This window comes from Gorilla gorilla, chromosome 7, assembly GCF_029281585.2.
Source record: "Gorilla gorilla gorilla isolate KB3781 chromosome 7, NHGRI_mGorGor1-v2.1_pri, whole genome shotgun sequence".
NCBI classification, from domain to species: Eukaryota; Metazoa; Chordata; class Mammalia; order Primates; family Hominidae; genus Gorilla; species Gorilla gorilla.
The window spans coordinates 125796140-125817679 of record NC_073231.2 but is presented as its reverse complement, the minus strand read 5'-3'; the positions used below and the strand labels follow the sequence as shown (position 1 = coordinate 125817679).

The following is a 21540-nucleotide window of genomic DNA, read 5'->3' as shown; positions in this document are numbered from 1 at the left end:
CTGTATAAAAACAGGCCATAAAGAAATTATCTGACCTACGTTGGTTAACTGTAGGTCATAAGACTCGCATTCCAAGCCAGGCAATGGTGGCTCACACTTGTAATCCCAGCACTTTGGAAGGCTGAGGCAGATGGATCACCTGAGGTGAAGACTGTAAGACCAGCCTGGCCAACATGGTGAAACCCCATCTCTACTAAAAAATACAAAAATTAGCTGGGTGTTGTGGTGCACGTCTGTAATCTCAGCGACTCGGAAGGCTAAGGCAGGAGCATCACCTGAACCTGGGAGGCAGAAGTTGCAGTGAGCCAAGAGCATGCTACTGCACTCCAGCCTGGGTGACAAAGAGAGACTCAATCTCAAAAAAACAAAACAAAACAAAACAAAAAAGACTCCCATTCCAGAAAGGGTCCTGCCCTACACCCAGGAGGAATGAATGCTGCAGAGAGGCCAAAAAGAATCTATATAGACAGGCCTTGTTGGGCTGCTCTACTCAGTCTATTAACTTTAGATCATACCCTTTTTGTCCAATAATATTTCTACATAACTGTCCATACTTTGTTGAACATAAGCATAACAATGGATGATTTTCCCTGTATCTCTGGCTTTTCATTCTGTAGGCTGCCATACATGTTAATAAATTTGTATGCCTTTTCTCCTATTAATCTGCCTCTTGGGCCCGGCACGGTTGTTCACGCCTGTAATCCCAGCTCTTCGGGAGGCCAAGGTGGGTGGATCACTTGAGGCCAGTAGTTAGAGGCCAGCCTGGCCAACATGGCAAATCCCTCCCCTAAAAATACAAAAATTAGTGCGCCTGTAATCCCACTGTAATTCCAGCTACTCAGGAGGCTGAGGCATGAGAATCACTTGAACCTGGGAGGTGGAGGTTGCAGTGAGCTGAGATGGTGCCTTTGCAGTCCAGCCTGGGTGACAGAAGGAGACTCTGCCTTAAACAAAACAAAACAAATCTGCCTCTTGTCAGTGATTTTCAGCAAACCTTCAGAGGGCAAAGGGGAAAGTGTTCTCTTGGTCCTTACATGTATAACCTACGCACATCCTTTTGTATACTTCAAATCATCTCTAGATTACTTCCTGAGTAGCTGGGATTACAGACGTGCACCACAACACCCAGCTAATTTTTGTATTTTTTAGTAGAGATGGGGTTTCACCATGTTGGCCAGGCTGGTCTTGAACTCCTCACCTCAGGTGATCCACCCACCTCAGCCTCCCAAAGTGCTGGGATGACAAGTGTGAGCCACCGTGCCCAACTTGGAATGGGAGTCTCATGACCTATAGTTAACCAACGTAGGTCAGATACAATGTAAAATACCTGATACAATGTAAACACTCTGTAAGTAGTTGTTACATTGTACTGTTTAGGGAATAATGATGAAAAAATGTCTATGTGTGTGTAGTTCAGACACAACTTTTTTCCAAAGATTTTAAATTCATGGTTGGTTAAATACACAGATGCAGAATCCACAGATACAAAGGGCTGACTAAAACACTTCTTAACCAGTAACTTACATTGCATCATTATGATTTGGCCCTAAACGGAAAGTGATACTTTTATGAAGTCTCTTTGGCTTAACTCTTCACTGTGGCAGCTTACATCACGGTCAGGAAATGTTTATTCTCTAACAACCAACCTTCTGGGAGGCATCCACTTCCCAACTCCATATTATACTTGACTTCATGACTTGCTTTAGCCAGTTAGATACAAAGTTGTGATATTACATCACATCCAAGCAGCAGCTTTTGGAAGTGCTATAAGAACCTGCCTGCCCTCTTTAGCATCTGCAATAATTTATTAAAAACAACACATCACAGACAGTGGATATTCCTTTAGTCTGTGTCCCAGAATGGAAAGGCGTGGAGCACAGACCTGAACTTGACCCCCAACTTGGAGACAAGCTGAACATAAGCAGAGGTGCAGCTGACTTACAGATTCATGAGTGAGAAATAAGTACTTGTTGTTGTAAGACACAAGATTTGGGGCTGGCTGTTTGTTCCTGCAGCAAAAGCTGCCCAATACACTCACCATGCTGGATGATGCCATGCTCCATAAGCCGGTGGCAAAGCTGCTCTGCCTCTTTCCTCGTGGTGGCCTCACCTTCCTGAACCAGCCAGTCCAGGAATTCAGATGCCATGAAAGTGCGCTCATACTTGACCCCTTCCTCCTCCCTGGGCTGCAGGAGTGTGTTTTCAGGGCTCATCAGCCTGGGAAGAAAAAAAGGGAAAAGAAAAATAAACCTATACGAAAGGAAAACAGCTCATTTGAAATCATAGATTTCCATGAAGTACTACAGCAAAGTTGTCAGACAGACAGATGCAGCTGTCAGGTGACACCACACATGTAATTTCTTTTTTCTTTCTTTTTTTTTTTTTTTTTGAGACAGAGTTTCGCTCTTGTTGCCCAGGCTGGAGTGCAATGGCGTGATCTTGGCTCACTGCAACCTCCGCCTCCTTGGTTCAAGCAATTCTTCTACCTTGATCTCCCGAATAGCTGGGATTACAGGCATGTGTCACCACACCCAGCTAATTTTGTATTTTTAGTAGCGACAGGTTTTCTCCATGTTGGTCAGGCTGGTCTTGAACTCCCAACCTCAGGTGATCCACCCGTCTCGGCCTCCCAAAGTGCTGGGATTACAAGCCCAGCCTACCACACATGTAATTTCTAATTGCTTCAGAAGCAAACAAGATGCATTTTCTCCTAGTAATTTCAAAAAAAAAATTGGAAATGCAATCCAAAACTCTACGATTAGCAGACTGCATTCAAGTTAGCAATCTTCAAAAGAGGTTACAATTTCATGTTCTACTCTACCATTCTGAAAAAGCTAGTATTTATTTCCTAATTGCATTATTTCACTTCTGTGCTAAGAAGACTAGTGCTGTGAACTCAGTGTGTCCTCGCTAATTTTTTTTTTTTTTTGAGATGCGGTTTCACTCTTGTTGCCCAGGCAGGAGTGCAATGGTGCGACCTTGGCTCACTGCAACCTCCACCTCCTGGGTTCAAGCGATTCTCCTGCCTTGGCCTCCAGAGTAGCTGGGATTACAGGCACATGCCACTACACCCGGCTAATTTTTGTATTTTTAGTAGAGACGGGGTTTCACCATATTGTCCAGGCTGGTCTCAAACTCCTGACCTCGTGATCCGCCCATCTTGGCCTCCCAAAGTGCCAAGATTACCAGCGTGAGCCACCGTGCCCAGCGGTCCCCGCTAATTACATATGGTGAATCTCTAGTCGCTAATGTGATGACATTTGCAGGTGGCACATTTGGGAGGTAGGTAGGTTACAAGGCTGGAGCCATCGTGATGGCATTAGTGCCCTTATGAAAAGAGACAAAAGGGAGCTTGCTCTCTTTCTTTCTCTCTGCTCTTGCCACGTGAGAACATAGCCAGAAGACAGCCATCTGCAAACCAAGAAGCAGGATCAAACCAAGAAGCAGCCACCTGCAAACCAAGAAGCAGGTGTCACTGGATCTGCTGGCACCTTGATCTTGGACCTCCCAAACAAATGTTTGTTGTTTAAGCTACTCAGCCTATGGTATATTTTGTTACAGTAGCCGGAACTAAGACGACTACATAGGTGACTCTTTTGAAATCCTCCCATACTCACATAGCTTGCTTCTCACACCTGTCTTCCCAGGCATTCCTCAACTCCTCTGGATTCCATTTTCACATCTCCAAAATAGCTCCAACTGGGCCTATAAGTGTTCTCCTATGCATCCATATATGATGCAATGTAACACAAATGTCAGTCCTTATTCTGGTTGACATTAATACCAGTATATGGGGCCGGGATTGGTAGCTCACACCTGTAATCCCAGCACCTTGGGAAGCTGAGGCTGGTGGATCACTTGAGGTCAGGGGTTTGAGATTAGCCTGGGCAACATGGCGAAACCCCATCTCTACTAAAAATACAAAAAAAATTAGCCAGACACATTGGCACATGCCTGTAGTACCAGCTACTCAGGAGGCTGAGGCAGGAGAGTTGCTTGACCCAGAGGCAGAGGTTGCAGTGAGCCAAGTTCGCACCACTGCACTCCAGCCTGAGTGACAGAGGGAGACTCCCTCTCAAAAAAAAAAAACAAACAAACAAACAAACAAACAAAAAAAAACCAATAGTAGAAGGTACTGACCACTGCCCTTGGCTAGAGGGACATCAATCACACTCTATTGGTTTTCGACCTGCCCTCTGCTCCTACCTCTTACTCAGCTACCCTTGTAGCTTATCTGCATCTCCCTGGACTTTAAAGGCTGGAATTCCTTGAGATTCAGTCCCTACATACCTCTTTTCTCATTCCATAGTCTCTCTAGTGAGCTCCTCCATTTCCCTGTCTTCGATTACTATCCACATTCCAGATTCCCAAATTTATATTCCCAGATCAGGCCTATCCTCCCAACCCTACAGCTTTGCATCCACATAGATTTCTCAAAGCCACCTCAAAATCAACAAGCCCAAAACTGAGCTCATGTTCTTCCTTCCAAACCTGGTCCTGTGCCAGTCAATGCTTACACTGTCCAGCCAGAAAATGAGGCATTGTCCTTGGCCCCTCTCTCTTCCTCACCCCCTGCCCAGTCATCAACACGAACTGTGAACTTGAACTCCTAAATCTCTCTCATGTATGTCTAAGCCTTCCCATCTCAGGCACTGCCACTACCTTAGTCTAAAATACCAATACTTTAACCTAGACAACTACAGTGTTTTCTTAATTGACTATACTATGCATCCACTCTTATTCTCAACCCAACCTTGGACCCCTAAGTCTACACATAGCTATTAAATTATCTTTTAAAAATTCAAACCTGATAATGTCCTTCCCCTGTTGAAAATACACTTCAATAGCTTCTCATTGCTTTTAGGATAAAGACCAAAATTCTTCACATAGCCTATAAAGTATGCGTGATCCTGCCCTCTTTCAGTTCCTCAAACATACCATGCCCCATCTACCACAGGCCTTTGAATTTGCCATCCCCATGGCTAGAATGCTCTCCCTCTCTTCTCCCCACCACACCCTCCCATACCTACTTGACTTCTTGTTTTGCATCTTGGTTATGGTTAGGTCTCAATTAGACCATCTCATTGCTCTCTGTACAGTTTCTGTGATTATCAGATTAAAGACAGGTCAATTATAGGCTCCAAGAAGGTTGAGTCCATGTTTATCCATAAAACTTTGGGGTTTTTTGTTCTTGTTTTGTTTTGTTTGAGACAGAGTCTTGCTCTGTCACCCAGGCTGGAGTGCAGTGGTGCAATCTCAGCTCACTGCAACCTCCACCTCCCAAGTTCAGGTGATTCTCCTGCCTCAGCCTCCCAAGTAGCTGGAACTACGGTCATGCACCACCATGTCCAGCTACTTTCTTTTTTTTTTTTTGTATTTTTAGTAGAGATGGGTTTTCACCATGTTGGCCATGCTGGTCTCAAACTCCTGACCTCAAGTGATCTGCTGGCCTCGGCGTCTCAAAGTGCTGGGATTACAGGGGTGAGCTACCACACCTGGCCCATAAAACTTTGTTAAATTAAAAATTGAACCATATAAAATGTCACAGTCATTGTCTCATCTTCCTCTGTAAAATTATTCCTGATGAGTTCCTGTCTTCCATATGAAAGTCTGGCTGTCTCTTTTAAAAACCTTCATTTCCTTTGAAACTAACAATAATATACAATACAAATTGAACTATTTCATTCTAGAGTAGGAAGAAACCTTGGAGATCATTGTAGTCCAAACCCTCTTTATTCACATGAGAAAAATGTAGTTCCCATTCAAATGAGAAAAATGGAACTGCAGCTTTCAGTGTGGTGGGAAGGAAACTTGCTCACGGTCATGGAAACACTCACTCTATACCTATCAATCATTGCATTTGGAGGTAATTAGGCCCTGTACCTGAATGCCATATGACGTTTATTTTCAATGCTTTTAGACTCAGAGCCCAACCATGCTGTAGAAAGAACACTGGACAAGGAATTCAAAGATTTAAGTTTATCCCAGTGAGTCACTTAGTAGCTTTGACATGTAAGGCAAGCCACTTTTTTTTTTTTTTTTGATACGGAGTTTCGCTCTTGTTGCCCAGGCTGGAGTGCAATAACGCAATCTCAGCTCGCCGCAACCTCTGCCTCCTGGGTTCAAGCGATTCTCCTGCCTCAGCCTCCCAAGTAGCTAGGATAACAGGCATGCACCACCACACCCGGCTAATTTTGTGTTTTTCATAGAGACGGGGTTTCTCCATGCTTGTCAGGCCGGTCTCGAACTCCCAACCTCAGGTGATCCACCCACCTCAGCCTCCCAAAGGGCGGGGATTACAGACGTGATCCACTGTGCCCAGCCACTTTTCTTTTATTCAGCCTTGTTTTTCTCAAGAATATAATGGTAGAAAGAACATTGGACTATGCATTCAAAGATTTAAGTTTATCCCAGTGAGTCACTTAATAACTTTGAGATGTAAGGCAAGTCACTTTTCTTTCTTTCTTTTTTTTTTTTTTTTGAGATGGAGTTTCACTCTTGTCACCCAGGCTGGAGTGCAATGGTGCAATCTCAGTGCAACCTCCGCCTCCCGGATTCAGGCAATTATCCTGCCTTAACCTCCCAAGTAGCTGGGATTACAGGCACGTGCCACCAAGCCCAGCTAATTTTTGTATTTTTAGTAGAGACGGGGTTTCATCATGTTGGCCAGGCTGGTCTTAAACTCCTGACCTCAGGTGATCTGCCAGCCTCAGCCTTCCAACGTGCTGGGAGCCACTTTTCTTTTATTCAACCTTGTTTTTCTCAAGACTATAATGGTATCCTTACCCAGCTCTTGTGAAAATCATGAGTGTGAATGAAACAACTTTGTAATAAGAAATAATGTACAGTGTACATAAAGTGTTATGCTATGTAAGTAATCATTGTACCTACATTGGGGCAAGATGAATTTCTGCCTTCACAGCTATGAACTGATGAAAATGGAGATTCCTTTAAGGTCCCTTCTCTCTTCCTAGAAGAATGATTAGAGTTCTATTTGAAATCCATGGAAGGGACTCAGGATTAGAAATTAGGTGCCTGGGACCCAAACACAGCTCTGCTACAAACTAGTCATGTACCTTCTCACTGTCTCCCAAACTCATATTAAATGAGGAAGATACCTGTTCCACTTCCTTCACTAAATTGTTGTTATCATCAAAAATCTTGGGGGCAAGTGAAGTTCTAAGTATATGAATGTATACTGTTTTTTTTTTTTTTTGAGAGGGAGTCTCGCCCTGTTACCCAGGCTGGAGTGCAGTGGCATGATCTCGGCTCTCTGCAACCTCTGCCTTGCAGGTTCAAGCAATTCTCCTGCCTCAGCCTCCTGAGTTGCTGGGATTACAGGCGTGTGCCACCATGTCTAATTTTTGTATCTTTAGTAGAAATGAGGTTTCACCATGTTGGCTAGGCTGGTCTCGAACTTCTGACCTCGTGATCTGCCCACCTCAGCCTCCCAAAGTGCTGGGATTACGGGTGTGAGCCACTGCGCCTGGCCCATGAATGTATACCCTTATTAAGAGTATAAGAGTATACAAGGTATAAGCATCTAATAGATCTCATTAAAGACCTTCTCATTCAGCATGTAACATAAGTCACTTAAAAATCTTATTTAGAGGCCAAGCACAGAGGTTCACACCTGTAATCCCAGCATTTTGGGAGGCCAAGGAGGGCGGATTACTTGAGGTCATGAGTTTAAGACCAGCCTGGCCAACACAGTGAAACCCCATCTCTACTAAAAACACAAAAATTGGCTGGGTGTGGTGGTGCATGCCTGTAATCCCAGCTACTGTGGTAGGAGGCTGAGGCAGGAGAATCACTTGAACCTGGCAGGCAGAGGTTGTAGTGAACCGAGATCGCACCACTGTACTCCAGCCTGGGCGACAGAGCAAGACTCCGTTTCAAAAAAAAAAAAAAAAAGATTATTTAGATCTTTTCCCAAATCAAACCTCTTCTGCACTTTAATCCATGCTTAGAAATAGCCAACAGGTGGCCAGGCGCAGTGGCTCACGCCTGTAATCCCAGCACTTTGCGAGGCCGAGGCAGGTGGATCACAAGGTCAGGAAATCGAGACCATCCTGGCTAACACGGTGAAACCCTGTCTCTACTAAAATTACAAAAATTAGCTGGGCGTGGTGGTGGGCGCCTGTAGGCCCATCTGCTGAGGAGGCTGAGGCAGGAGAACAGCGTGAGCCCGGGAGGCGGAGCTTGCAGTGAGCCGAGATGGCGCCACTTCCCTCCAGCCTGGGTGACAGAGCGAGATTCTGTCTCAAGAAAGAAAGAAAAGAAAGAAAGAAAGAAAGAAAGAAAGAAAGAAAGAAAGAAAGAGAAATAGCCAACAGGCTTCTTTCTCAAAGTTAGTAACAGCAGAGTTGGTATAAGCGATATGAATTTTATTTAATATAATAATGGACAACCCCTTCTTAGAAGGTGGTAAGGACAACTGTCACACGTATGTCAACGCAAGTGACAGAAACATAAAAACACTCTCTAGGAAACTGTATGCAAAGATGGACACAGTAGTTCCTCATGTGTCTTCCAGTGTGACTTCATTGCTTCTCCCATCCAGATGCTGAGTCCATTTCAATTTCCCTTGAACTTGGGCTAGCTTTGTGACTTGCTCTGACCAATGGGATGCAGTGAAAGTGAGGTTATTCTTCTTCTTCTTCTTTTTTTTTTTCTTTGAGACAGAGTCTCGATCTGTCACCCAGGCTGGAGTACGGTGACGTGATCTCGGCTCACTGCAACCTCTGCCTCCCGGGTTCATGCTATTCTCCTGCCTCAGCCTCCTGAGCAGCTGGGATTACAGGTGCATGCCACCACACCTGGCTAATTTTTGTATTTTTAGTAGAGATGGGATTTTACCGTGTTGTTCAGGCTGGTCTCAAACTCCTGACCTCAAGTGATTCACCCTCGGCCTCCCTAAGTGCTGGGATTACAGGTGTGAGCCACCATGCCCGGCCACGTTATGCAACTTCTAAGGTGATGAACTTGGCCTAGCTTTGTGACTGGCTTTGACCAACAGGATGCAATGAAAGTGACGTTATGCAAATTCTAAGGTGAGGCTTTAAGAGGCCTTACAACTTCCACCTTTGCCCCTTGGAATGCCCTCCTGAAATCACCATGAAAGGGGGCAGGTCTAGCTTATTAGAGGGGAAGAGGCCACAGGAGGAGGACCAGGTTGTCCAAGCAACAGCAAGCACCAGCTCTCAGACATGTGAATGAGGGCATCCTGGACCTTCCAGCCCAGCTGACCCTTCAGCAAGCAGACGAATGTGCCCAGATGAAACCAATAGAGTAACCACCACGCAAACCACAGAATCAGAAGAAATAACACATCATTGTTGTTTTAGACTGCTAAATCTTAGTATGACTTGTTTTGTAGGAATAGATAGCTGGAACACATTTGTATGAATAAGCAGTGGCAAAGATACATGAAACCACACACACTGAGGCATGTTACATAGCTCGGGAAGTCACAACAGAATGACGGATGAACACTGAAGTTCCAGGGAATAAACTGAATAGAATAAAGCCACATGGAATGATGACAAGAATCTAGAAAAGAAAATAGAGGCCGGGAGCGGGGGCTCATGCCTGTAAAATCCCAGCACTTTGGGAGGCCAAGGTGGGCGAATCACTTGAGGTCAGGAGTTCAAGACCACCCTGGCCAACATAGTAAAAACACCCTGTCTTTACTAAAAATACAAAAATTAGCTGGGCATGGTGGTGCATGCCTATAATTCCAGCTACATGGGAGGCTGAGGCAGAAGCATCGCTTGAACCCAGGAGGCGGAGGTTGCAGTGAGCCAAGATTGCACCATTGCACTCCAGCCTGGGTGACAGAGCAAGACTCTGTCTGAAAAAAAAAAAAAAAAAAAAAAAAAAAAAGAAAGAAAAAAAAAATAGAAGGACCCATGTGCATGCCCAGGCAAGAAATACCACCATTCCTTCATTTCTTTTGACCCTCAAATAAGCTGTCTTGGAGGACAAAATGGAAGAAAAACTAGCGTCCTCAGTTTTCTGGTTTTAGATATCACTTTCTCTAAGAAATCTCCAATTCCTACAAATCCGGACCATGTACCATTTCTAAGGTCCCTCTCGAAGCCTAGGGGAATTACTTGCTCACTTGGTTAGAAGCTTTTTGAGACCAGAGTCCCTGTCTATGTGGTTCACAGTTTTTTCCTAGCACAACAAGTTTTCAAAAAGCTAAGGGAATAAATTAAATTTAATTATATGCATTCTCTTGCTATACATCATTATCCAAGTATATAGTAAAAACAACCCCAAGCTGGGTGCAGTTGCTCACTCCCACCTGCAATCCCAGCACTTTGGGAGGCTAAGGCAGGAAGATCCCTTGAGCCCAGGAGTTCAAATTTGCAGTGAGCTATGATTGTGCCACTGCACTCCAGCCTGGATGACACAGCAAGACCCTGTCTCTGGCCAGGGACAGTGAATCACGCCTGTAATCCCAGCACTTTGGGAGGCCAAGGCAGGTAGATCACCTGAGATCAGGAGTTCAAGATCAGCCTGACCAACAGGGTGAAACCCCGTCTCTACTAAAAATACAAAAAAATTAGCTGGGTGTGGTGGTGGGTGCCTATAATCCCAGCTGCTTGGGAGGCTGAGGCAGGAGAATCACTTGAACCCAGGAGGCAGAGGTTACAGTGAGCTGAGATTGTGACATTGCACTTCAGCCTGGGTGACAGAATGAGACTTCATCTAAAAAAAAACAAAACAAAAAAAAACCCTGTCTCTTAAAAAAAAAAAAAAAAAAGGAGACCTGTGTGGAGATAATCAAGAGACTTTGGCACTACTGATAGTCTCCATTTAAGACACAGACACAGACTCCTGGCCTTTATCCCTGTTTCTGACCACTCTGTCCCTTCCAGTTCAGTGATTTTCCTTTCAGGGAATGGGGAGGGCCAGTGGATGGGGTTAACTTGTGTCATTTCTTGTAACTAGAAACATGACCTGCCAGCCCTCTAGAGCTCCTACTAAGTATCTGGTGGCCTCTGGACAAGTGACTGGTTAGCTGCTTCTGCCAGTGTGAGCTTTAGGACTGAGGCCAGCTGGCATGCCTGCTTGGATTGGATCAACTTGCCATTTACAACATGCTCCACCAGCCTTAGCGCTTCCTTATTTCATTTCCCCTTATAATCAACTAATGTCCCCATCCAGGTTCTTATTTTGAAGACCACGCCTTTCGTGGGATTTTATTTTAGGATTAATATGTAGTCACAATGTTAAAGCAAGAGTTTGACTTACTACTTGTTGCAATTATTTTTTGCCATATGACAAGCTACTCCCAAACTTGGTGGCTTAAAATAACCATCATTTAATTATATGTTAGTATTGTATGCATTGTCTGGGGTTCACCTGGGCAGTTCCTCTATGACTCTAGCTTGGGATCACTCACAATTGCATGCAGATGATGGCCAGAAGTGGATCGTTGGCTCTGCGGTACCCCTCAAAATAGCCTCTCTCCAGTAAGGAAGTCTGGACCTGGTGATGCGGGGCTCAAGAAAGAGGAAGCAGATGCTGCCAAGATGACTTCTTCTCCTTCTCTTCTCCCGCACCCTCCCCTTCCTTCTTCTTCCAGCTTTACTCAGAGATAATTCACATACCATACAATTAACCTATTTAACACGTACAATTCAGTGGTTTTTAATATATATCTCATGGCTTATATAAAAATTATGTCAGCAGGGTGCAGTGGCTCACACCTGTAATCCCAGCACTTTGGGAGGCCAAGGTGGGTGGATCACCTGAGGTCGAGAGTTCGAGACCAAACTGACGAACATGGAGAAACCCTGTCTCTACCCAAAATACAAAATTAGCTGGGCATGGTGGCACATGCCTGTAATCCCAGCTACTTGGGAGGCTGAGGCAGGAGAATCACTTGAACTCAGGAGGCAGAGGTTGCGGTGAGCCAAGATCACACCATTGCACTCCAGCCTGGGCAATAACAGCAAAACTTTGACTCAAAAAAAAAAAAAAGAAAGGAAAAAAATTATGTCAAAATGGATTATGGAACTAAACATTAAGAGCTAAAATTATAAAACTCCTATGTTTGAAAGAAAACGTAAGTAGCAAGTTTCCATAGGCTTGGATTAGGCATGTTTTCTTAGATAGGAGGCCAAAAGCACAAGCAACATAACAGAGAAATAGACAAATTGGACTATTTCAAAATTAAAAACTTTTGTGCTACAAACAATACCATCAAGAACAGAATGGGAGAAAATATTTGCAAAGTCTATGTCTAATAACAGATTTGCATCCAGAACATAATAACTCTTAAAATTCAATCGTAGAGGACGGGTGCAGTGGCTCATGCCTGTAATCCCAGCAGTTTGGGAGGCCGAGGTGGTTAGATCACCTGAGGTTGGAAGTTCAAGACCATCCTGGCCAACATGGCAAATCCCTGTCTCTACTAAAAATACAAAATTAGCCAAGTGTGGTGGGGGGCACCTGTAATCCCAGCTACTCAAGAGGCTGAGGCAGGAGAATCACTTGAACCCAGGAGACGGAGGTTCCAGTGAGCCAAGATTGTGCCACTGCACTCCAGTCTGGGCAACAGAGCAAGACTGTCTCAAAACACACATACACACACACACACACACACACACACACATACCAATATTTGCCTGCTGCAAGCACTCACCAGGTTTTGCTTGTGCATGTGAGCTGATTTCCTCCTTTCCTGGATCTATATCTGACTCAGATTTCCCAGACGCATATTAACCTAGAGGGAAGGCAGCACTACAATAGAAGGAACTACTACATTTAGGGGCCAGTACAAGAATAGAAATAAGCTGATAGCGATCTCCTTGTACACTGGGAAAAAAAATTCAAAAGAGCTGAGGAGGCCCTATGTAACCTGGGAATAGATGTGAATGATGTACAGGAGCAAAAGCCAGGGAGGGAGACAAAATGGCCTGTGGGGCTTAGGTCAAAAAGATGCTTCAGAATTTAGAAAGAGAGCTTTAAAAAACAAGTCATGTGTTAATATGATCAATTATTTTTAAAAGCAAAACAGACTGGGCATGCTGGCTCACACCTTAATCCCAGCAGTTTGGGAGGCCAAGGTGGGAGGATTACTCGAGCCCAGGAATTCAAGACCAACCTGGGCAATATGGCAAAACCCCATCTCAACAAAAAATACCAAAAGATTAGTTGGGTGTAGTGGCACATGCCTGTAGTCTTAGCTGCTCAGGAGGCTGAGGTGGGAGGATCACTTGAGCCCAGGAGTTTGAGGCTGCAGTGAGCTGTGATTGCACCACTGTGCTCCAGTCTGGATGACAGAGTGAGACCCTGTCTCCAAAAAAAAAAAAAAAAAAGTTAATTATTCATTCACCCAAATATTAAAACCATTACCTTTGCCAGGCATGGTGGCTCACGCCTGTAATCACAGCACTTTGGGAGGCCAAGGCGGGTGGATCACCTGAGGTCAGGAGCTTGAGACCAGCCTGGCCAACATGGTGAAACCCCATCTCTACTAAAAATACAGAAAATTAGCCGGGCGTGGTGGTGGGCACCTGTAATCTCAGATACTCGGGAAGTTGAGGCAGAAGAATTGCTTGAACCGGGGAGGTGGAGGTTGCAGTGAGCCAAGATCGTGCCACTGAACTCCAGCCTGGGTGACAGAGTGAGAATCTGTCTTAAGAAAAAAAAAAAAAAAAAAAAGAAGCTCTCTGACCTATCTTGTTTGACTGTAGGTCATAAGACCCTCATTCCAGAGAGGGTCTTACCCCACAGTCAGAAGGAATGCATGCTCAGAAAGGCCAAGAAGAATCTAGATAGACGGGCTTTACTGGGTTTCCCCACTGAGTCTATTAACCGTAGATCATACCCTTTTTGTCCAATCATATTTCTTTCTTTTTTTTTTTGAGACAGAGTCTTGTTCTGTCACCCAGGCTGGAGTGCAGTGGCACAATCTTGGCTTACTGCAACCTCCACCTCCTGGGTTCAAGTGATTAAGTGATTCTCGTGCCTCAGCCTCCCATATAGCTAGGATTATAGGCGTGTGCCACCATGCCCAGCTAATTTTTGTATTTTCAGTAGAGACGGGGTTTCACCATGTTGGCCAGGCTGGTCTCAAACTCCTGACCTCAAGTGATCCGCCTGCCTTGGCCTCCCAAAGTACTGGGATTACAGGCGTGAGCCACCACGCCCGGCCTCCAGTCATATTTCTACACAACTGTTCATAATTTCTTGAACCCTAGCATAAAAATGGACAATTTCCCCTGTATCTTTGGGTCTTCATTTTAAAGGTTCCTATGTCACATAAAACTATCCATAAATATATATGCCTTTTCTCCCTTGGCCCCAACAGCAAGAAAGGGAAAGTTTTCCCTTGGCCTTGACAGCAAGAAAGTATTAATTAGGGAGAAATGCTCACACGAGCATTGATATTTTTAAGTACTATGCTATTGTCTATAGAGCACATGTTACATAGCTAAATTGATATAATGTTCATAATAATTTGGTTTGGAACTAATAAACAGCTGCTCAGTTAATATTTATGAGTAAAACTACTGCATACTGGAAAAGGTGAGGAACAAGGGAAGAAACAGTACTTTATAGTCTGACAACGAGGATCTTCTACCCTCCTTCACCAGCCTTCATATCAGACACTGAATAGAACAAACTCAGTCTCACCTTGGTTCCTTACTCATGGTGTTCCCTCACTTCTTCCCATTTTCACTTCCCTGAAGAAATTGAAACTACACGTCCTTTGCAGGGACATGGATGAAGCTGGAAGCCATCATCCCCAGCAAACTAACACAGGAACAGAAAACCAAACCCACATGTTCTCACTCATCAGTGGGAACTGAACAATGAGAACACATGGACATGGCCCGGGGGGAACAACACATACTGGGGCCAGTAGCGGTGGGAGGGGACGGTGCATGCAGGGCTTAATACCTAGGTGCCAGCAAACCACCATGGCACACTATTACCTATGTAAGAAACCTGCACATTCTGCACATGTATCTTGAAACTTTAGGGGCTCCTTGTACAGTAATACAGGTTGTTCACTGTACAAGGGAACCTAGGTTCAGGGGCTGAAATCCAACTCCAGGCCTTCATGACCAGTCCTGTGTCCTGTGTGGAGGTGAGGGGCTGCACCAGCCTGACGGAAAGAGCAGAAGGTGCCTGGCTGTCATTCATATAAAGTGTCAGTGGAGATAGTGGGACTATTTTAAATGGACAGATTAAGCCCTAAGGTCTCTGTGAACATATCCCAACTAAGGAGCAATCAATACAGGTCTTGCCCTCTCTTTGAATTTCCTCTCTTTTTTTTTCTTTTAAAGAAATTCTTTGACTTCCTCTTTTTTTTTTTTTTTTTTTTTGAGACAGAGTTTCACTCTGTCACCCAGGCTGGAGGGCAGTGTTGTGGATCTCAGCTCACTGCAACCTCTACCTCCTGGGTTCAAGCAGTTCTCTTGCCTCGGTCTCCCCAGTAGCTGGGATTACAGGCGTGTGCCTCCATGCCCAGCTAATTTTTGTATTTTTAGTAGGCAGGGTTCTGCCATGTTGCCCAGGCTTGTCTTGAACTCCTGACTCAGGTAATCCACCCATCTCAGCCTCTCAAAGTGCTGGAATTACAGCGTGAGACACCACACTCGGCTTGAATTTCCTCTAAATTTTTATGTACTATTTTTATCCCTCCAGTGAAACTAGAACTTTCTGAAGAACAGGCACCATGTCTTAAATGTTTTTATTTCTTAGAAAACTGAGCCCAGGGAGGAGGTATACATTAGGTGCTCAACAAATAGCTTCTAATCAACTGACTAAAAACTAAGTGAATACCATAAGCAACAGTAATGGAGGGTGTTATTTGTTTTTGGAAATAAAATCCCTTCCTCTTTGCTTGCTATCTCAAATTAGCTGAAAGAAAGATGAGAACTTTTTAGTGTTGGTTTTACGCTCTGAAGAGACTGATATTCTGGAAAGCTGTAATTTTCACATTCCCCATGGGTTTTAGTGTTGCCTTCAACAGCCATTTTCAGAATCTGAATCAGCTTTACATAGAAGCCAAGTGTGGATTCTCAGGCCATGGCCATCCTGAAAGGCCACATTCAACTATGGTTTCATCACCACAAAATTATATAAGAAGGAGAGAAACCAAGTGCTTGTACCCTCAATTCAAAACAATTCAAACCTCGGTGAGCCTTTTCAAACAAATGTCAAGGGAAGCTGGGTTCTAAAACCTATTATAAAGGCTCATTTGACAGGAATGGTTATTATTTATTCTGAATGCTTTCATAATTATTAGAAAATAGAAGAAATTGATACCAAAACAGAGAAAGAAAGAAGGAGTAAATAAAGATATTTAGGAGAGGTAAGATGAAGTGATGAAGGAAAACTGATGACAATCTGGGAAAATTTATGTGTGTGTGTGTGTGTGTGTGTGTGTGTATATATTAGATAGTGTCTAACCCTGTCAGTGGTGTGACCACACCTCACTGCAGCCTTGACTTTCCAGGCAAAAGCAATCCTACCACCTTGGCCTCCCAAAGTGCTGGAGTTATAGGTGTGAGCCACTTCACCATGCCAAATATATTTAAAAGATATAAGAAACATGGCAGGGTGCTGTCGCTCATGCCTGTAATCCCAGCACTTTGGGAGGCCGAGGTGGGCAGATCTCTTGAGGCCAGGAGTTGGAGACCAGCCTGGCAAACATGGTAAAACCCCATCTCTACTAAAAATACAAAAATAATTAGCTGGGCATAGTGGTGCACGCCTGTAATCCCAGCTACTCGGGAGGTTGAGGCAGGAGAATTGCTTGAACGGGAGGCGGAGATTGCAATGAGCCGAGATTGCACCACTGCACTCCAGCCTGGGTGACAGAGCGAGATTCCATCTCAAAAAAAAAAGAAAAAGAAGAAAAGAAAAGATTAGCAAGGTGTGGTGATGCACACCTGTAATCTCAGCTACTCAGGAGGCTGAGGCAAGAAAATTGCTTGAACCTGGGAGGTGAAGGCTGCAGTGAGCTGAGATCGCACCACTGCAGTCCAGCCTGGGCAACAGAGCAAGACTTCGTCTCAAAAAAAATTAAATTAAATTAAATTAAAATTTAAAAAAAGAAACAATGATAAAATATTGAACGCAATGATAAGTAGGAACTGCCTTTCTACATAATAACAGGTTAGGTGATAGCAGGGCTTCTCTGTCCCTCATATTTGTAGAAGCAATATAAAAAGGCAAGAGAAGCAGTCTCTGCTTTCATTATTCAACCAAGGTGTTTTATATTATTATCTAAACACAAATTTTAAATCACTACTTTGGTATATCTATGGTCAACTGATTTCAACAAGGGTGCCAAGGCCATATAACGGGGAAAGGGTTGTCTTTTCAACAGATGGTGCAGGGACAGTTAGATAGTCACATGCAAAATACTGAAGTTGGATCCTTAACCTCATACTGCATAGAAAAAATAACCCTAAATAGATTTAAAAGCTAAATGTAAAAGCTAAAACTACCCTTCTTCTGGGATTACAGTCTGGTCGCAGTGGTTCGCACCTGTAATCCCAGCACTTTAGAAGGCTGAGGTGGGTGGATCACCTGAGGTCAGGAGTTCAAGACCAGCCAGGCCAACATAGTGAAACCCTGTCTCTACTAAAAATACAAAAATTAGCTGGGCGTGGTGGCGTGCACCTGTAATCCCAGCTACTCAGGCGGCTGAGGCAGGAGAATTGCTTGAACCCGGGAGGTGGAGGTTGCAGTCAGCCAAGATCACGCCACTGCACTCCAGCCAGGGTGACAGAGTAGGACTCTGTCTCAAAATAAAAACAAAAATAAAAACGGGCAAATGATCTGAATAAACTAAAGGAAATATAAAAATTAGCCAATAATTACATAGAAAGATTTGCATCAGGGAACTGCAAATAAAAACTATAATGACATAACATTTCATATCCGCTAGTTGGATAGAAACAAGACAGAGAACAAGTTTTGACAGTGATATAAACTAGAAGCCTCATACACTGTTGGTGGGAATTTGAAATCATGCAGGCACTTCAGAAAATAGTCTCACAGTTCCTCAAATCGTTGAACACAGAGTTACTGTATGATCCCACCATTCTACTTCTAGGTATGTGCCCAAGAGAAATGAAAACATATATCCACAGAAAACCTTGCATATGAATGTTCATAATGATATTATTTATAAAGGCCAAAGAGTAAATACAATCCAAATGTCCATCAACTGATGAAACTGAAAATGTGGTGTATGCATACAAGGAATTAGTTGGCTATAAACAGAAGTGAAGTACTGAAACAAGCTACAACATGGAGAAATCTTGAAAATATTATACCAAGTGAAAGAAGACAGTCACAAAAGGCCATACATTATATTATTCCATTGATATAAAATTATCAAAATACAGAAATGTGGCCGGGCATGGTGGCTCATGCCTGTAATCCCAGCACTTCAGGAGGCCAAGGTGGGTGGATCACCTGAGGTCAGGAGTTTGAGACTGCCTGGGCAACATGGTGAAACCCTGTCTCTACTAAAGTTACAAAATTAGCTGAGTGTGGTGGCGCATGTCTGTAATCCCAGCTATTTGGGAGGCTGGGGCAGGAGAATTGCTTGAACCTGGGAGGTGGAGGTTGCTGTGAACTGAGATCACGCCATTGCACTCCAGCCTCGGCAACAAGAGTGAAACTCCGTCTCAAAAAAATAAATAAATAAAAATTAAAATTAAAAAAATAGAGAAATGTATAGAGACAGAAAGTAGATTAATGTTTGCTTAGGGATGAGGGGGTAGATGAAGGCATAGGGGAGTGATAGCTATGGGGTAAGGGGTTTCTTTTTGAAGTGATGAAAATGCTCTGAAATTGACTGTGGTAATGGTTGCATACATCTGTGATTATACTATAAACAAAGTTTTTAAAAAGTATAAAATTAACTTATATGCTTTAAATAGGTGAATTGTATGGTATGTGAATTATGTCTTCATAAAGCTGTTAAAAATCAGTATTTGGTACTTTCATTTGTTCATTCATTTAATAAATATATTTTTTAATTCTTATTTTATTTTAGTTTTTATTTATTTATTTTATTTTTTGAGACAGAGTCTCACTCTGCCACCCAGACTGGAGTGCAGTGGCACGATCTTGGCTCACTGCAGCCTCCACCTCCTGGGTTCAAGAGATTCTCCTGACTCAGCCTCCCAAGGAGCGGGATTACAGGCACCTGCCATGATGCCTAGACCATTTAAATATCTATTGAGCATCATCTGTCTCCCAGGATATGCAGAAATGAAAAGATGTGGCCCTTACTCTTAAGTTGCCTACTATCAGATGGGGAAGCAAACGTTAAAAAACCTATGTGCAACACAGACAAATGCTGTAACAGAGGTACAGGTACATACAAAATGAAGGGGAAGCAAGAGAATGAAATACTTAAGTGTCAGAGGGCACTTTCGAGTTCCAAGTTAAGAAGAAATGGAAGTTGGTCCTTCGAGATGGTGAGAGGACACAGGATCAAGGAGCAAGTACAAATGCATGGTGCAAATGAGAGGTCAGGACAAATCATGTGGTACTGGGCAGGGAGAGGATGGGGGAGGGCAGGAGAGCAAAGCACAGGGAGCTAAGCATGGGCAGCAGGTAAAGATTAGGTCAGAAATGCTTCATTGCCTATAGGTGATAGCCATGGAAAAATTCTGAGCTCAAGAGTGTCAATCAGGATAAAGATGACAGCATAATGATCCTTTTGTACTGTGATTATCCATCACCTTTTCACTTTCATTATGGCAACAGCGCTTTCAGTTCAGCAAGTGTCTCAGGCACGTACTGGTTACGCCGCCCTGTGCTAGTCACTGGGAATATAAAGATAAGGCAAAATTTCCACTTTGGAAGATCAGGAGGAAGCAAAGTAAACAAACCTCTTGAAAGCTGGGAACTGCTCTTATATATAATGATTTCACCCACTGGCTAGAAACCAGAAGGGGTTCATCAGAGCCAAAGCATCAGTGACTAACTTCAGTCTAGGGTCGATGGGAAAAAGAAACACTCAGCAAGCAGGAGCCACTGGTGTGCAGACAGATGCGTGGTGACTCTCAACCATCTCAGCATGGACTAGGAGAAAGGAATGGCTTGCAAAAGCAGAATATGATTGAAAGGGAAAACTTCACAGTTCTTTCTGAATACATCTGTCCTAGCACAGGAAGGAAATATAATGAGTACAAAACAGTACTCCAGAGCCACACAAAAGGTGTTGGGATGATCTGGTCTATTACCTTGTCCCCCTTTCTTGCCTATGAACATCCATGGCTCCGGAGAGGTAGTGGCAGGAGGGAAGCCATCCTAGGACTTCTAAACTGCAGTTGGGTGCTATGATCCTGAGCTGCTTCTTGTACATAATGAGGACAATAATACTTACCTTAACAGAATCATTGTGAAAATTAGAGCTAATCTGTTTAAAGCATCTAGCATATTGCCTAGCATAAAGTAGCATGAACAAGTGATATACAAGGTTCATACACACACGCCCCTCAGAGCTGACCCTTGCAGAGGCTGGATGACAGTCTGAACTGGCCAGAATAACAAATTCCAGGCATCTGGAGAGGGTGAGGGAAGAAGGGCAGCATCAGGTGGCAGGTGAAACAGAAAAGCCAAGAAGTTAAGTTACTTAAAAGAATGTTTTATATTCTAGAAGAAACTAACACCGATGCAAAAGTTAATTTTGTTTAGCATATTAAACCTTGGTAGAATACAGAGAACATTTTTTTTTAATTTTTTATTTTTTGAGACAAAGTTTTGCTTTTGTTGCCCAGGCTGGAGTGCAATGGTACAATCTCAGCTCACCGAAACCTCCACCTCCCAGGTTCAAGCGATCCTCCTGCCTCAACCTCTCGAGTAGCTGGGATTACAGGCATGCGCCACCACACCCGGCTAACTTTGTATTTTTAGTAGACATGGGGTTTCAGCATGTTGGTCAGGTCGAACTCCTGATCTCCAGTGATCTACCACCTCGGCCTCCCAAAGTACTGGGATTACAGGCATGAGCCACTAAACCCAGCCTCAGAGAACATTTAAAAAAAAACACACAAAACAACACTATTTGGGTGGTGGTTCCACAGGTATGTTCAGTTTGTGAAAATGAATTGAGCTGCACACTTATGATATGTTCAGTTTATGGAGATTACATTTCAATAAATTTAACTTTATCATTAAAATTTAATTACAAATTTAAATTTAATAAAGTTAAAAATGTTATTCGGATTTTCTTTCTTTCTGGACTGAAACACTCTTTTGTTAGGGGGTCTGAAATTATTAAATGTTTTTTGTCAATTTGGTGCCTTTTTCCATTTTGTGGAACAATGCCTTTGTTTTCCCTCCGAAGCTCTGTGTGAAGGGACTGCAATTAAGTGGGGATGTTTTCATTTAGCAAACAAAGCAAGAAAAACAATACAGCAACTACACCCCTTGGAATCATCTCTGCGCTTAACAACAAAGCGCCCGACCAACCGAGGGAGCCTTGGTTTGCATGGACAAAGCCTTTCATCACGGAAGAATATCCTCCTCCTTTAAAAA

The 21540-nt window shown here is 43.6% G+C and overlaps 1 protein-coding gene across 1 annotated transcript in view; it reads right to left on the bottom strand.

Annotated features, from left to right (window-relative positions):
- Positions 1-21540, bottom strand: part of DEPTOR (DEP domain containing MTOR interacting protein) — a 178796-nt gene that overhangs the window by 86789 nt on the left and 70467 nt on the right. The window contains exon 4 of the mRNA XM_019032870.4: positions 2039-2217. Within this exon, the coding sequence (XP_018888415.1) occupies positions 2039-2217 (179 nt within the window). The remainder of the gene's footprint in view (positions 1-2038; positions 2218-21540) is intronic.